The sequence below is a fragment of the Chinchilla lanigera genome, unplaced genomic scaffold (assembly GCF_000276665.1).
Source record: "Chinchilla lanigera isolate Chin_1 unplaced genomic scaffold, ChiLan1.0 scaffold00067, whole genome shotgun sequence".
Classification (NCBI taxonomy): domain Eukaryota; kingdom Metazoa; phylum Chordata; class Mammalia; order Rodentia; family Chinchillidae; genus Chinchilla; species Chinchilla lanigera.
The window spans coordinates 1,912,155-1,929,507 of NW_004955468.1; the positions used below are offsets into that span (position 1 = coordinate 1,912,155).

The 17,353-nt window shown below is 35.1% G+C and overlaps 2 protein-coding genes across 2 annotated transcripts in view; one reads left to right on the top strand and one right to left on the bottom strand.

Moving 5' to 3' along the window:
* Positions 1-17,353, bottom strand: part of LOC102029951 (zinc finger protein 850) — a 277,918-nt gene that overhangs the window by 9,361 nt on the left and 251,204 nt on the right.
* On the top strand, positions 10,277-12,629 carry LOC102007211 (60S ribosomal protein L9-like). The gene is made up of 2 exons (XM_005399914.1): positions 10,277-10,661; positions 12,382-12,629. Exons 1-2 carry the CDS (start codon positions 10,318-10,320, stop codon positions 12,515-12,517), a joined length of 480 nt encoding a protein of 159 aa, XP_005399971.1. The 5' UTR covers positions 10,277-10,317; the 3' UTR covers positions 12,518-12,629.

Below are 17,353 nucleotides of genomic sequence, written 5' to 3' on the forward strand. Positions count from 1 at the left end.
AAAAAAAAAAAAAAAAATACGGTGCAAAGTGTGACTATGATGCTAAGGCATTTAGAATAGAAAGAAGAAAGGAAGGTAAAAAGTAAAGGACTATAATGTCAGCAGGTTTATTTGAACTTCAAATTCATGAATGTCTATGTGCAAAAGAAAAGAATCCTATTAAAAGGGTGGACAGAGAGAATAAGGATGCTCATAATAGAATGTTTAGTGAAATAATGTTGAAAATTCATTAGGAAAAGGTAATATCTAACTTCTAGGTATGAAGCCCAATAAAATCTCTAGATTCTGAGACAAGAAGTTAAGAATAGTACTAAAAAATGATTATCTTATTTTTATAAAGAGATCACACCAAATGTTACTTCAAAAATCTATAGGCATTAGGAAAATGCCTTTGGGGAACATTTTCAATGGGTCAACCATTCAGTGATTAAGCATTAATAGGGTCCTGCTCCCTCCTCACCCTTCAATTTACCTGGACAGTGTCTCCTTAATACTTCTTCTTCTACCACCCATGGGTCTTCTTCTTGCTCCAACTTGAAAATCACATCTGGTTTAGTAAATGGATGGCCTAACAAAGGGAAATGACATGGGTTTGAGCATATTTACCAGGAATAAAGAACCTAGGAATTAAGGCTGTCCCAGGGAAACAAGGCTTTCTGTAGGACAAAAAAAAAATGTGGCTTCTGGAAATCCTGCCTGTTGAAACATAAAGGATGACTTTCTGCCTTGACAACTATAACAAATCATGGTCACATGAGCCATGGCATCTCAAGGTCAAGCTCATTCTAATATTTAAAAGTTCTGGAACGGGGATGTAGCTCAGCGGCATATGTGCTTGCCTGGCAAGCCTGAGGTCATGAGTTCGATTCCCAATACCAAAAATAATAATAATAATCATAATAATATTTAAAATTCTGTATAAGGGCCAGGGATATAGCTCAGGGGCACAAGTGTCTGGCTGGCAAGCACAAGGTCCTGAGTTCAATTCCTGGTACAAAAAATAATAATAAAAGTTCTGTATATTTCAGAAACATTAGGGGATGCTTTATTTCTAAAATTTGCATTATATAGTCTTACCCACTGTGATTAAGTTGTTATAGTTTTCTAACATCACATTCCGGTACAGGTTCCTCTGAGCAGGATCCAATTGCTTCCATTCCTCCTGGGTGAAGTCAATAGCCACATCTTTGAATGTCACTGTTTCCTGAAACAACATACTTCTATTCAATCCCATGTCATCCATCTCAAAGCATGCTGACAAACTATAAATGTAGTGAGCTAGGAGGAAATCCCCAATAGCTATTCATAACTAATATTTCTAGATATTTACTCTAGGACCTCTTAAGACTCTACGAGCAGGAACATCCACTAACATCAATGGTTTAGAGAAAGTTGGCAGTGATGGAAAGGCGTAACTTGAATGCTTTCTGCTGAAAATCATGGCATTTGAAACCAAAAGTAAAGTATCAGGGAGAAAACAAAACCCTAAAATCTAGAGTGTTTGAGGAATTTCCCTTACCTGGGAGAAGGGGTCAAAATAAGATTGACTAAAGGACTTGGTCAGGGCAAAGGAGAAAAAAAATGGCATGGAAAGCTGAAATAATGTTATAATGATTTCAGTCACAGTGAAGGACTTGAGTACATAGATTTTTTTTTTTTTTCTATACAGTACTGGGGGTTGAACCCAGGGCCTTCACACTGAGCTACATCCCTATCCCTTTTTATTTTTTGAGAAAAGGTCTCGTTAAGTCACTAAATTCCTCATGCAGGGCTCAAATTTGTGATCCTCCTGCTTAGGCCTCCTAGGATGCCAGGATTGCAGGTGTGTGCCACCACATCCAGCTATAAAATGCATTTTTGCTGATACTATCTTTGTACCAGACTTTTCCTTAGGAAGCTGCATTTACCTCAGAAAGTCAGACATTAAACTAGTAAATAAGTTATTAAATTCAACATTATAGATTAAAACAAAACTAACAGCACTACACTCAAAAGTGAGAGAATACAAAGAGGAATCATTAAAATAAATTTGAAGTAATTATTGATTTGCTAAATTCATAAATTTAGAAAATATGAAAGCAAAAATAATCTTAAAATGAGAAATCTAACTCTTATATGCATAAATCTCCACATTTCCAAAATGGTTAAATGATGAATTTGGCAAATATTTAATAACTTGAATGAAGAAAAGTACACACCTAAAATTTTTTTTAAAACTATTAAAACTGACATTAAAAGTGCTATCAGCGAGGCATGTAATCCCAGCTCTCAGGAGTCCAAGGCAGGAGGATCACTGCAAGTTTGAGGGCAGCTGCGATACATAGTGAGTTCAAGGCCAGCCTGAACTACATAGCAAGACCATGGCTCAAAAAATAAAAAATACTAATTCCCAGTACCAAAAAAAAGTGGTATGAATTTGTGGTTGAAAAATTTCAAACTGCAATAAAATATTTTAAAGGGAAACACTAAACTAACATTGATCTTAAAACAAAGAAACAATGAGAGGAAATCCCAAACAGTAAAGTACTATAGCACGCACTGTTATTCTTCTACTCTAGCACCTATTTTTCCTGTTTTCCCAATTTTGGGCCAGGCACACAGCTACTGAAATAGTTATCTTTATTTGACAAATTTCGATAGAGCTGTATTGCATACAGCTACTGGTAAGTGAGATTAAAGGGACGAGTTATATCATTTCCCCTGACTTCCTTCTCCTCATAGTGTGGTAAGTAAATATGATGCTAGGGCAAATAATAGTCCTTTGGGATGAAGTAGAGAGCAAATAGTGAGCATGGCAGAGCAATGAAATAAAAGGAATCTGGTTCCCTGACTCTGGAAAGAAACTTAAACTTCAATGAGAAACAAATAAAACTTCAACCTGTTCAAGCAATGTTATCTGGGATTTCTAACACAGGTAGTCAACTATAATACCAACAGACAAAAATGCTCCTGCCATGAGCCACCTCTGAGGCTGCTCGGGTCCCTGTCTACTGCTCTGTGAGTAGCACTATTGGCAAACAGGCTCCAGCTGCTCCAGTTTTGGTTCTGCTATTGAGTAAACTGAAGTACTGCTCCCAGCCAGACTGAGCATGGTGAGGACTATTAGCATCCATACTATTTCTACCTGATATGGTCTTTGTCTAAAAGGAAAGGTTTGGTCAACAACAACTTGTTGACCTAACTGAGATCTTCTCATAGCTGCATGACGATCTGAGCTGGCAGAAGAAAGAACCAACAAAAAAGATAGATTAATATCTACTATAGCATAATACTAAAAATTATGTAACCTGAAGAGAAAGCAAAAAGCATGAAAAAAAGGAATACAGACTAAGAAAATGTGAGACCACAATAAGAGAATCCACATATGCATGATTTAAATGTTAAATTAGTAAGTTTTAAAGAAGAGAAAAGAATGAAAAAATGCTGAAATAATATCTGAAAATTTCCAAAATTTGATGAAAAGCACCAATACACACATTCAAGGAGCTCCACAAACTCCAAGGGAGATAATACACAGTGAGGTGAATACTTAGACACATCATAGTCGAAGGTTAAAGATAAAATTGTGAAAGCATCAAGAGAAAAAACAATTATCTTCAAGAGAAGCACAATAAATTAACAGCTCAGTGGTGGCCAAACAGCAATGAAACAATAGAGTCTGTGTTGAAAGAAAACAACCAAAACTATCAACAAGAAATCTTCTAAGAAAGTTATCTTCCAAAAGTGAAAGTGATTATCAAGGTGAAAAAAGAAAATACGAAAGGGAACAACTCAGACAATTATCCAAAAGAACCCTGGATATTCTGATAAATTCTGTTTTTTTGATTATCATATATTAATTTACAACCTCAAATCCAGGCTGTATTTTAAAAAATACTAGATATGTCTACAGTATATAATGATCACATTCATTGTGAGGAATTGATACATGTACATAACACATCTCAATTCTTTTGTTCCCCTTCCTCTCTACTCTGCCCCCTTTGGCCAGCATCAGATTCATTTATTTCTAAATCCTTATAAAGTTAATTATCATACACAGTAATTAATGCCCAGACTAATAGGTCAAAAACACATAAAACACATAAGACAATTACACTAAATCAAACAACACTTTTAGATACATTGTCCATGCTGGATTACAGTAACTTTTTTCTTAAGACAGGGTCTTGCTATGTACACCAGGCTGGTCTTGAACTCATGGCAATCCTACTGTCTCAGCCTCCTGAGTACTGGGATTACAGTGGATTAAAATAACTTTTTCCTCTCTCTCTTTTTCCTATGCTCTGTCTTTTATTTTGCACTTCATTTACATATTGAGTTTCTTATACAAGAGAAACCATGCAATATTTAAGCTTGTGTGTCTGATTTACTTTAGTTAATATTATGGTCTTAATATGCAACCATTTTCCTACAAATGACTCAAGTTTATCCTTCTTTATGACAGAGTAATGCTCCACTGTGTATGAATACCATTTTTTTTATCTATTCATCTGTTGATGGACAGAGAGACTGCTTCCAAGATTTAGGTATTATGAATTGTGCTGATATAAATATGGGTATGTACACATTACTGTGGTATGATGTCTTTAACTCTTTTGGGAAAATACCTAAAAGGGAAAGAGCTGGGTCAAACAGAATTTTTAGTTTTTTGAGGACTCTCCACACTGATTTCCATAGTGGCTATACCAGCTTATACCCCCACTAATTATGAATAAAGACTCCCTTTCTCCGTGTAGCCTTGCAAGCATTTGTTATTGATTTGTTGATGATAGCCATTCTTTCTGAACTGAGATGGAATCTCAGTGTTGTTTCAATTTGCATTTCTTGAATGGCCAGGGATGTTCAACATTTTTTTCATGTATTGGACAGGCTGTATTTTAACTCTGGTGGTTCACTATATCCAGGAAATATTACCAGTTCTCTATTAGGTTTATGAGAATTAATATGATATCTAGCGCGTGCTCAGTCTCTCTGTCTCTATCTCTCTGTGTCTGTCCGTCTCTCTGAGACAGGGTTTTGCTACGTAGCCTAGGCTGGCCTCAAACTAACAGTGATCTTTCTGCCTCAGCCTCCTAAGTGCTGGGATTATAGGCAATGTGCCACCATACCCATCTGAGATCTAGCAATTTCTGCTATTAACTTCATAGTACAGGGAAGTAGATGTCTTAAGTTTTAAGTGATCACTTTGGTTGTTTTAGGGAAAATGAACTATAGATGGTCAGGAGTGTATGCAGGGATATTAGCAGAAAGTTATCACTGTTGCTCCAGATAAGAGATGATGTGATCTGGGCTGTGAGAACCACAGGAATGTTAACCAGCGACCAGATCTGAGATATGAGAGTAGACTTGTAAAAACTAGACTAATCTGACAACTTTCAAAATCTTATTTGAATTTTATTAATCACAAGTACAGCTACATTAGCAGAGGGTAGTGGATGATAACACTGGCTCTACAGTCATACTGCTTGAACTAAATCCTGGTTCCAGTACAATCTTTACCTACAACCTCCAGCAAGTTTCTTAAATTTTTCTGCTTTTTAACCTTTTTATGAAAAAAGGAAATAATAAAAGTATTAACTTTTCAGACTTATGAGAATTATATAATGCATGAAAAACTTTTAAAAACTTAGATGTCTATATAATTATGACTTTTTAAGTCATTCTCTTTTTAATTAAATTTTTTTTCATATTCTCTATTGGATTTTATTCTAATTGCTGATTTATAAATATATACTTAAATATTTTATTGGGTCTTCTATACATACCATGTGATTGACAAGTTTTGCTAGTTTATTCATGGTGATTATATTATAAAATACAATTTTTACTCACTCAAATTTAGCTGAATTTCTTTTATTACTTATGAATTCATACTATGTTAAAAGGTAAACACAGAAAATACATCCAAGATAGTTATTTTGGAGTGACAGGGAACTTTCAGGCCCTATTAAGAATATGATTTTGGATTATGACTTTGGAAACTGTTTTTAATAAAAACTGACCTTATGCATAACCTATGGCCCAGCCATGCATCTTCTGGTATATATCCAAAATAATGTGTATGTGTGTGCAAAAAGGACATCTACATGAAAGCTCACAGTAACAATATTTATAATTTCCTCCAAAGAAAAACTAAATGCCCATCAACAGTAATATGAATAAATAAAATCTAGTTTAATCACATAGTGAGACAATATATAGCAAAGAGATTAACTGAAATAAAACTACACGTAGCAATTGAACATGGATGAATTTGACAAAAGTAATATTAAACAAAAGAAGCTAGATACAGGTACATAAATTATACAAAAATAAAAGACTGGCAGAAATAAGCTGTGGTGATGAAAGTTGAACAATTGTTCCCTTTGGGATAGGGGTAAACTACGAAGTGCAATAGAGGTCTTCTAGGAAGCTAGGGTAGAATTCCACTCCTTGATCTAGTGCTTGCACTTTTTTTTATTTTAAAGAGAAAAGAACAAAAACAAAATAATAAAAACAAAGACAAAAACAAAACAACACAAAAACTATAAAAATGATACAGAATTTCAGAACAAGATGATAGGAAATCGACAATAGTTGTTGTATTACTTATTGTATCTTGAAAGTAGTTGCTCAGATTACCAGATATAGGTATGCAAGACTGATCAAACAATTAAACATTAACTGTTCCTTTCAATAAAACAGAAATTAGTAGTACAATTATCTTAGCTATCGTATATGTGTGTGTATATATATACATATATATATATTTATTTATTTATTTCCCTTCCTTCTTTGTTTTCCTCTTTCCTTCATCCAGTTGTTCTTTCCTATTAAGCAGTTTCTTTCCCTTTCACAATATGTATTGTACCTTTCAGTTTTATTTACTTTTTCAGGTACTTACACTATGGAGACAATATGGTGTTTACATATGCGTGTTTGGTTTATTTCACTTATGAGTATGGTCTCTAGTTGAATCCATTTACCTATAAAAGCCTCGAGTTTATCTTTCTTTATAACTAAGTACTATTCCATTATATAAAAATACCATGTTTTTCTTATCCACTCCTCAGGTGATGGGCATTTGAGTTGTTTCCAAAATTTTGCTACGACAAATTGTGCTGCTATGAACATGGGTGCACATATATCACTGTGGTATGATATTTGTAATTCTTCTGGGAAAATACCCAGAAGGAGAATGGTTGGGTTAAATGGGACCTCTAATCTTAATTTTTTGAGGAATCTCCAGACTGATTTCCAAAGCAGTTGTATCAGTCTACATTGCCACCAACAGTGGAGAAGGGTTCCTTTTCCCCCACAGCCCCTCCCGCATTTGTTGTTGGTTGACAGTGCTTGTGCTTTTTACACAAGTGTGTTCACTTTGGAAATTAGCTGAGTGTGCCTAGGCAAAAGAGAGATACAGAAAAGCTGGTACATAGGAATACACGGTCATAGAAGGGTATATAAGATATGTTCAAAAACGACAGTGAATACTTAGTTTGCTTGCTTTTTAAAATTACAATAAAAGGTACACTGCCACTAATCACCCTCAAACTATTCTCCATCGTTTCAAATACACTTATCCCACCACTCTTACCACTTTTTGAGACAATTCTGGAAGTCCTCTTTGGTGATTATCTTTAGTTGTGCTATCATGGCTGCCTCAATGTCCTGAATTGATTCAAAACACTTACCTTTCATAATCATTTTGACTTTGGGAAGAGCCAGAAATTGCAGGGTACTAGATCTGATAAATAAGGTGGATGAGAGCAACATAATGTTTTTATGAGCCTTCTTTTTCATTGCATGGTGTATGGCAGCAGCATTCACTATATATTTTATTATACCTTGTAAAGACATTCACGAAAGAGGACTTCCAGAACTGCTTCAGAAAGTAGCAAGAACAATGGGAAAAGTGTGTTCCAAATGAAGGGGAGTATTTTGAGGGGATTAGTGGCAATATGTCTGTACTGTAACAATTTTTTAAAATTTAAACATTCACCACATATTTTGATCAGAACTTTATTTCAGGATAGCAAACTATAATGAAAAAGCAGTAAAGTGAGATATGTTCAGTAGCTAAAAGTGTAGAATAAAATATGAAAGAAAAAGTTCCCAAAAAAGGGTTAAGTTCTGGAGAAAAAGAATGACCCTTGAGGAGGAGATACAACATTATTCTAAGGCTTAATAAAGAAATAAGGAACTGTGGACACAATTCATTAAAACTACAAATATTCAAAGAAAAAAATCTGTACTAGGCACTGTTCTAGGGACTGGTGATAAGGCAGCAAGCAATGTAAAACACACTCCTTGTTCATAGTCTAGTGTTTACCAGGAATGATTACTTTAAATTGTAGCTTGATCCATAGCAAAAGCCCACAGAAAAAGATAATGACATAGGATCATCTGAAAGACACATCCAACCTCTTTCTTCAGACAGTCTAGTTTTCTCTTTTTCAATTGTTTCATGGCATGCATAGAATAATGTACAATACACTAACCCTACAGGGACAACCAGATGTATTTTTATACAATTACTAGCTACTTTTTCGTTTTTGTTGTTGAGAGAGGGTTCCACTATGCAATTTAGGCTGGCCTTGAACTCAAACTGTAGCCCACGTTAGCCTCGAATTCACAGTGATCCTCCTGCCTCAGCTTCCCAAGTGCTGGAATTACAGACATATACCCCATGTCTGGTCTATTAGCTACTTTTAAAATCAAAATATTGAACGTTTTCAACACTCCAGGTTACCTCATGCTTTTCCCAGTATGCTGCACCCCTCCCCGCATAAATACACTACTATGACTTTTCTCATAACACAGATCAGTTCTGCCAGTTTTTTGTTTTCATATAAATGGAACCATTTTTTTGTTGTTGTTTCTGGCTTTTCTCTATATTGACAAGATCTACCCATGTTGCTGCATGTAGCAACTATATGTTCTTCTGATTGTTATGTAGTATTCTACTACATGAAATACTGTAGTTCCTTTCTTTTTCTCTCAGTGTTCATTTGCATTTTTTCTAATGCGGGGCTATTTTAACCTAATTCTTTGTTTTAATCTTTGATCAAAACAGACTAACAATAACAACCAAAAAAGCCAGTTTATCAACTATAAGAAGCCACACTGTAATGTTTTCATTGACCTTCTGCTCTGATTTACTTTATAGAAATGAAATTCAAATTTGAAGCCCAACTTTAATCTCTCTAAATGAACATATTTTGTAAAATAATCACATTTCAACTCTTCTCTAGTTTTAATCTTTTAACTCTACTTCCTCTGAAAAAGTTTTATGTATACAGCCCTTTCTAATTTGCTGTATGAACTAGTACAGTCCCCTTAATTTGCATTAATAAAAGAACAAAGACACAATTTAATATTTACCTGGGATTCAGCCATTTCCTCTTCTTTTTAGGAAGGGCCAAAGTCCGAGGAGACAGATCTGAAAGAGTAGAAAGTCATTAGGACAGGCTTATCTTGTGGTTTCAAAAAACTGCACCCACAAGGTAAATGTGACCTATAGCAAAAAGGCCTAAAATATTCATAACACAGAGGTGTTAGTAAGTGTAAGGATGACTAACTATTATGATCATATGGAGCTTAAGCATGGGGTAGATAGGAATAGGAGTAGACACACTGGAGATGGTCCAGGAATTTATTAATAGCTCTGTCGGGGAATATATATATAGCTTCATGAAAACAGATTCCTAAGAAACTTATGAAACTGACAAACACTACCTTTAGTGTTTTAGAACATTTAAAAAATTAAGTGGGAATTTAACCAAAAATGGTAAAATAATTATATTTCAGGGAAGCAACAAAAGGTACTGTTAGTACTGTCTTATCAGGAGTTCTGATGGTAGTTGAGCATGTTGACAAACACCTGTAAACCCAGCATTTGGGAACCTGATGCAGGAGGATCACTGCAAGTTTGAGAACAGCCTGGGCTACATACAAAATTCAAGCCCTGCCTGAACTACACAGTGAGACCCTGTCTCAAAAAAAAAAAAAAAAAGTTCTGATGGTAAGAAGGTTAAATCCTTCTTTTTACTAACTAGACTAGATGTTTGTGTATCGTTATTTTCTTTTCTTTTCTTTTCTTCTTTTTTTTTTTTTTTTGGCTTTTTGAGACACGATCTTGCTATGCAGTTCAGGCTAGTGCTGAGCTCACTTTATATAGCCTAGGCTGGCCTTAAACTCACAACAATCCTCCTGCCTCAGCCTCCTGAGTGCTGGGATTACAGGTGTGCGCCACCACACCTGGCTATTATTTTCATTTTTAACCTTACAGCACCTGGTTAAACCACAGTTTTACAGGCTGCATCTATTACTCAAATGAGGACTTTTGCTAGTAATCAGACTGTCAACATTCTAGAAAACGGTGACATCACTATGGAGGTACACAAAGTTACTGTGAGAGGCCCCCGAAGAATTCAGTGGAGGCACTTCAACCAGACATCAATGGAGAACTCAGTCTACTTGGAAAGGAAAAGAAAAAAAATAACAGAGACAGAGTCCAAGCTATCAAATAGTGCATGGGGTGAGAAAAGAAAAGAACTGGCCGTGGTTTCCAATATCTATACTCATGTACTGAACATGTTCAAGGTTGTGATACTGGCCTCCTTTTACAAGATGAGGTCTTGCTATGTACATTTCACCAGCAAGAGTTATTCAGAAGGGTGAGTCTCCTGAAATCCAAAATTTCTTAGATGAAAAATATACTCAATAAGGTTGGATGAGGCCAGGAATTCTGTATTTGGTATCTGACCCTCAAAAAAGTGGATTAATTACTGAAGGAAATAATGTATTTCAATCAAATTGCTACTTTCATTTAGAAAATCCAAACAGTTAAAAACAAACATATCAGAATTTTTATAGAGAATATGGCCTCGATAAAGGAACAATTCAGTAAACAGATGAGTAAGAACTGCTAGCTACAGAAACAAGATGAGGCTATTACTAAAACCTTTTGTTTTTTGGGTTTTTTTTTGTGTGTTTTTCTTCTGGTACCAGGAATCGAACTCATGACCTTGCGCTTGCTGGGCAGGTGCTGTGCCACTGAGCTACATCCCCAGCCCCTCCTAAAACCTTTTGAAATAGTTTAGACATGCAGATAAAATCCTTCTATTGGAAAAAAAAAAAACAAAACACTGGGTAACAAGTTACTGAAGCCAGTTCATTTGCTTTCTACCTCTTTCAGTAAGATTATGCCATACATTTGTTAATTTGTCACATTATTCCACTTGGGAATTCTATCTACTTGTAGTATGGTTGAATTCTTTAAAATTTGCATGCAGCAAAATTCAATCTTTGTTTTGTACAGTTTTATGCTTCTGACAAATGAAATGTCATGTACCTATCATCATGGTACCATACATAATAGTTCCATCACCCTCGAATTTCTAAGGTACTTCTCCTTTGTAGTCATGCTTTCCTCATACCCAATCCCTGTCAGCCACTGACAAGTTTTTGTCCCTAAGTTTTTTCTTTGTCAGGGTGTCACTTGAATGGTATAATACAATATGTAGGTTTTCATTCTGGCTTCATTCACTTAACAAAATACATTTAAAATTTATTTATGGTTTTGCATTAGTCAATAGTTTGCATCTTTTAATCACTGAGTAGTACATATTCCACTTTATGGAGGTACCACACTTCATCCACTTGTGGAGAAGGGCATTCTTTAGTTTACATTTCAATGTATTACCTACTTGGGACTTTGAGCCTGACCAAACCATATGATTGTTTGATTCTGGAGAAAGTCTAGCAGAAGCATTAGTATAAAAGGAAAAGATAGCAGGACCTTTGTTCCTGTGGGAAGCTGCGGGGACAACACTAGATGCTTTACAGAGATATGTCCCAAGGAATGATAACATGATGGCTAACTAAGTCATTTCATTCCTGTGATAATTGTTGTATTGTCTTTGTTAGTCCTGTTAATTATTCCTCCCATTTGCCCTGTTGCTGCTTTTGTTCTTTCTCAATAAAAGGTTATAGAAATTGGTAATCGGGGCATCGATCCGAGAAGCGGAAGCCCCCTGATCCCATAACTTTGCCTCTCTTGTTTTTCTTCTAATCTGCGGGCACCTTCTTCTTGCTGTTTCCCAGACAGAAAAGGACTATTCACTGACATCCACTCACCTTGTCTCAAAATAAATTTTTAAAAACTTTAAAAGGGGAATTAGGGCTGTAGCTCAGTATGAAGGTCCTGTGTTCAAACACCAGTGCTGAAAAAAAAAAAAAAATAGGGAGAGGAGAACTATCCTGGATAACCCAGGTGGCCCCAATCTAACCACACAATTCCTTGGGATAGAGCACCTTTCTTGGCTGAAGTTAGAGATGTGGCATAAAGGAAAATTTGAGTGTTCTGAAATATGGAAAGACTCAACCTCCACGCAGGACTCAACTCTTGGCTTTGAAGATGAAAGTACTGATAAGCCTAGAATACAAGTGGCATTTTGATGCTAAGAATAACCCCAGGCTGGCCCTCCATATTACAGCCATATGGAAACGAAATCTCTATCAACTGAATTAAGCCTAGAGCTTCCAGAGAGGAATATAACCCTGCCAACACCTTGACTGCACCCCTGCGAAGATTCAATGCACCACCAAAGTCATGCTCTACCCAATCTTCCGACCTATCAAAATTGTTGACATAGTTGTTTTAAGCTACTAAATTTGTGGTAATTATATCCACAGCAGCAATAAAAAAACTTAAAAGTTTTCATTTCTTTTAGAAATAATGATGTTGAGCATATCTTCATATGCTTATTTGGTGAAGTCTATTCAGATCTTTTGTCTCTTTTAAAAATTAGGCTCTCTTGTTTAAGTGAGTGTCCTTAATATACTGTATTCTGAATACACTGGGATTACTGGATATGTAAATTGTGAATATTTTCTCTTAGTTTATGGTTTATCTTCTCACTCCCAACAGTCTTTTACAGAGGAAATTTTTTTCATTTTGGCAGTCAAATTTGCTAATTTTTATCTTTGTGAATCATGTCCGTTGTCATAAAAGATCATACATATATTCTGCAGTGTTTTGTAGTAGAAGTTATGTAGTTTTACATTTGTCTATGTTCCATTTTGAGTTAATTATTGTAAAGCTGTGATATGTGCACTGAGGTTTATAATTCATGCATATGAATATCAAGTTATTCAACAACATTTATAAAGAACATTAGAGGAACTTATGTTCCTTTTCCCACTAAATTACCTTTGTTTTATTTGAACTTTTTCATTGAAGTCATTTTATACTCTTCCACCACAGAAAAGGATAAAGTAAAAACTGACATTCATTATCATACCCAAAAATATGTACAACTAATATCACCCAAAAATATGTACAACTAATATTAACCAAATATATGTACAACTAATATCAAAGGACAGATTTTAAACTAAGACAACACAAATTTTTGAAATTTCCACTTTAAGTAACAGTAAAATTATCAAGCCTCCCCACAACATCACAGCATAACATGTAATTAACAATGGCATCATCTTCTACTCTAGGTCCAATGCTACCTCTATAGCCAGTATATCTACCCTAGCAATGTGGGAAGAGTCAGACTCACGTCTTGAGATGTTTGGCCTTGTGATAATCCCCCAAGAGCCTACAGATGCTTTTGACTCTGGGGCCTTATTTTGATCTAAAGCCCAGCAATTCTCCAGAGATTTATGAGGCCACTCACTTGGGGCGATTACTCACTTTTGGGTGTCCAAAATAACTAAGCAGACTCTTCCATTTTAATGGCTTGCTTGGTTAATTTCTCATCTCAGTTACAAAGCCTGATAAAGATAAGAGTAGAGAGGTGGCTACCCTTCCATCTTACTGGCTCAAAGACTGAGTCTTGGGGTTTTTTTTTCCTAGTCTAGCTAAGGATTTGTCAATTCTTTTCAAAATACCAAGTGTTAGTTTCATTCTTTTCTATTATTTTTTATTTATTTCTGCCTTTATATTTGTTATTTCCTTCCTTCTAAATTTGGGTTTAATTTTCCATTTTTAGTTCCTTCAAATACAGAATTAGATTTTATATTTAAGACCTTTTTTCTCTTTTTAATGTACAGCTTTATCAGTATCAGTGAAGATCCCTCTTAGTACTTTCACTGCATTGGCATACTGTAGTTTTGGCTTTGTCTTAAAGTATTTTCTAATTTTCTGTCTGATTTCTTCTTCAACCCAACAGTTGTTCAAGACTGTTTTAATTTCAACATACTTATGAATTTTCAAGGTTTCCTTCTAATAACTCATTTCCAGTTTCATTCCACTGTAGTCAGAAAAGATATTTGGTATGATTTCAATATTCCTAAATTTGTGAAGACTTGTGACATTTGTGAAGTATCCTGGAGAAAGATGTTTGTGTGCTGAAGAACAGTGTGTATTGTTTCTGCTGAATAGAAAATTCTCTGTCTATTAGGTCCAGTTGGTCTACAAGCCCTATTTCCATACTGAATGCCTGTCTGGGTTTTCTGCCCATTATTTAAAGTAGGGTATTAAAGGCTCCTACTATATTACCCTACTGTATAATTCCCTTTTCAGTTCTACATTTCTTTAGTATATTAATTAATCTGGTATTTGATGCCTTTATCAATGTTACATCTTCCTCATAGATTGACCATTTTATTATAAAATGTCCTTCGTTCTCTCCTGAGAAAGTTTGGACTCAAAGTCCATTTTTTTTTTTTTTTTTTTTTGGTACTGGGAATCAAACTCAGGACCTTACACTTGCCAGTCAGGTGCTTATGCCACTAAGCTATATCCCCAGCCCTATAACTCAAAGTCAATTTTGCCTGTCTGATGTAATTATAGTCTGCTTGCTCTCTTTGGATTATAATTCGCATGGATAATCTTTTTTTTTCATCCCTTTACTTTCAGGATATGTATGTCCTTAAATCTATAGTGAGTTTCTTCTTTAGCATAGTAGGGTAACTATTGTGCAAAACCACTTATGATATATTTCAAAATTAGTAAAAGAGTTCAAAATTCCCATCACATAAAAATGAATAACAGTCAGCTGGGCATGGTGGCACATGCCTGTAATCCCAGCAATCCAGGGGCTGAGGCAGGAGGATCACCATGAGGATCACCTTGAGGCAAGCTCAAGTTACATAAGCAAGGTCAAGGCCAGCCTGCGTTACTTACTGAGACCTGTCTCAAAAAAATCAAAACAAAAAAAAATGAGTAATGGTTGAAGAGATGAAAATGCTTATTAACCTGATTGGACTAATACACATTATACATGTATTGAATTACCATAATACACACCATAAAGATGAACAAATTCAAAACTAAGTAAAGTAAAATGAGTTTCAGATAATCAGTATAAATTAAGTCTTATTTTATTTAGCCAGTGTATGTCCCTTGGTTGGGGAGTTTAATTCATTTATATTTACTGTAATTATTGCTAGGGAAGGATTTACCATTACTATTTTCTTAGTTGTTTTCTATTGGTCCCATTCCTTCATCTTTTACTCTCTTGCTCCCTTCTTTGTGTTCTGTTGATTCTTTTTGTATTTTTATGCTTTGACTTTTTTGGGGGGTATTGCTTTAGTAAGTATTTCTTGTATGTGTGGTTACCTTGGTATTTACATAAAATAGTTTATAGGTGGAAAAGTCTGTTTTCAGCTAATAATTTAAGTTCAATAACACACAAAAACTCTAATTTCCTTACACCTTGTTATTGATGTTTAATTCACATTCATTCACATGATGTATCCATTAATATACATGGTATGACCGAGAGATATCTGGTAAATGTTTAAAATTGTTAAAAAATTATTATAATAAGACACATTACCCTTAATTCGTCTCAAAATACTCTTCTCACTTGGAAGACACTTATCCTATCATTCTTACCACTTTCTGAAGTAGTTCTAGAAGTCCTATTTCATGTCTGTATGAGGTGTGATCAAAACCATGGTAATGCTATTGCTGAATGCCATCTAAAAATAAGGCAGACCCATCCCAATCCATTCTGGTCTGCAGTTTCTGTGGAAAATTCCATTGATAATACAGAGCTTCCATTATATGAAACAACTTGGTTTTCTTTTGATTCTTACAAAATTCTGTCTTTGATATATCACAATTTGTTTTAATGTGTTGATCTGGATTTTTAAGTTATCCTCCTTTGTGTGCTTTGAGCTTCTTGAGTCTGGACGTCTACTTCCTTGTCCTGATTTGTGAAGTTTTCAGTCATTTTTAAAGTAAGCTTTCTGGTTCTTTTCTCTTTCTTCTCCTTAGGTGCCCATAGATAGACAGACAGATGGACAGACATCTGCTCAATTGAACTATATAATGCATTTATGCCTCCCTCATTCTTTTCCACTGCTTTTTCATTTTGCTTCTCTGAATTACTTCCAGTGACCTATCTGTACACTTGCTGACTCTTATCTCTGCTTTATCTAGTCTAGTGTTAAATACTATTGTGATTATTCAAGGTAGTTGTGTTCATTCATCATTCCACAATTTATTCAGTACTTTCTTTTTCAGTACTGGGACTGAACCCAGGACATTCACACTGAGCTATATCCCCAGCCCTGTTTTATTTTTTATTTTGAGATGGAGTTTTATTAAGTCACTAAGCTGCTCAAGCTGGACTAGAACTTGTGTTCTTCCTGCCTCAGCTTCCCAGAGCACTGGAATTATAGGTATGCACCACCATGCCCAGCTTTTCCCTAGATTTAAAACTGCTTCATTGTTCAATGACCTCAGTTCTCCAATGGGTTCAAGAACAATTGTTTTGTAGTTTGGCCAGTGTTTTCCTGGTAAACGTAGAAGCAAAGCTCCTTCTAGCTCCCTACATCACTATAAAGAAACACAGATATACATAATATCACCATCTTTCTCATTCACTTAATATTTATCAGAATGTTTTTTAATAGGTTCATTATCTTCTATCTCTAATAAAATAACTTACTTTGTTTCAAAAAGTCTTGTCTCCTAAATTATTTATCCAACTTTCTTTTTTTTCTGTTTATTTAGGTGCTTTTCTTCTGTGTTGGATATCTTCTTCAAATCCTTTGTGGTCCTTAATTATTCACATTTAATAGAGAGGTGTTCAAAGTTGATTATAAAATCTATGTTTATGACAAGTTTCTCGATTGGTGGGCTTGAATGTGCCAATGGAACAATGAACTAATCTTTTCCCTGGAGATGGTCAAATATCAGGTGCTTGAAGTCTTTCCTTTGGAAGTCAGTTTCTCTAAAGAATAATCAGTCAGCCAGCTACCAGTGGTACAAATACCCAGCCATTTTCTAAGAGGATACAGTAAATGTACAGGAGAGTCACATCTTTGAGAATGCAGGCTTTCAGTGAATTCCCATTTCAATCACACATTTTATCCACATCCCCCTCTTTGGTTTGTGTCA

Coding starts and splice junctions, on each gene's coding strand:
- LOC102007211 (XM_005399914.1), top strand. CDS start 10,318: ATGAGGACTTTTGCTAGTAATCAGACTGTCAACATTCTAGAAAACGGT. Junction 10,662..12,381: donor AGCAAGAGTTATTCAGAAGG/GTGAGTCTCCTG, acceptor ACCTCCACGCAG/GACTCAACTCTTGGCTTTGA.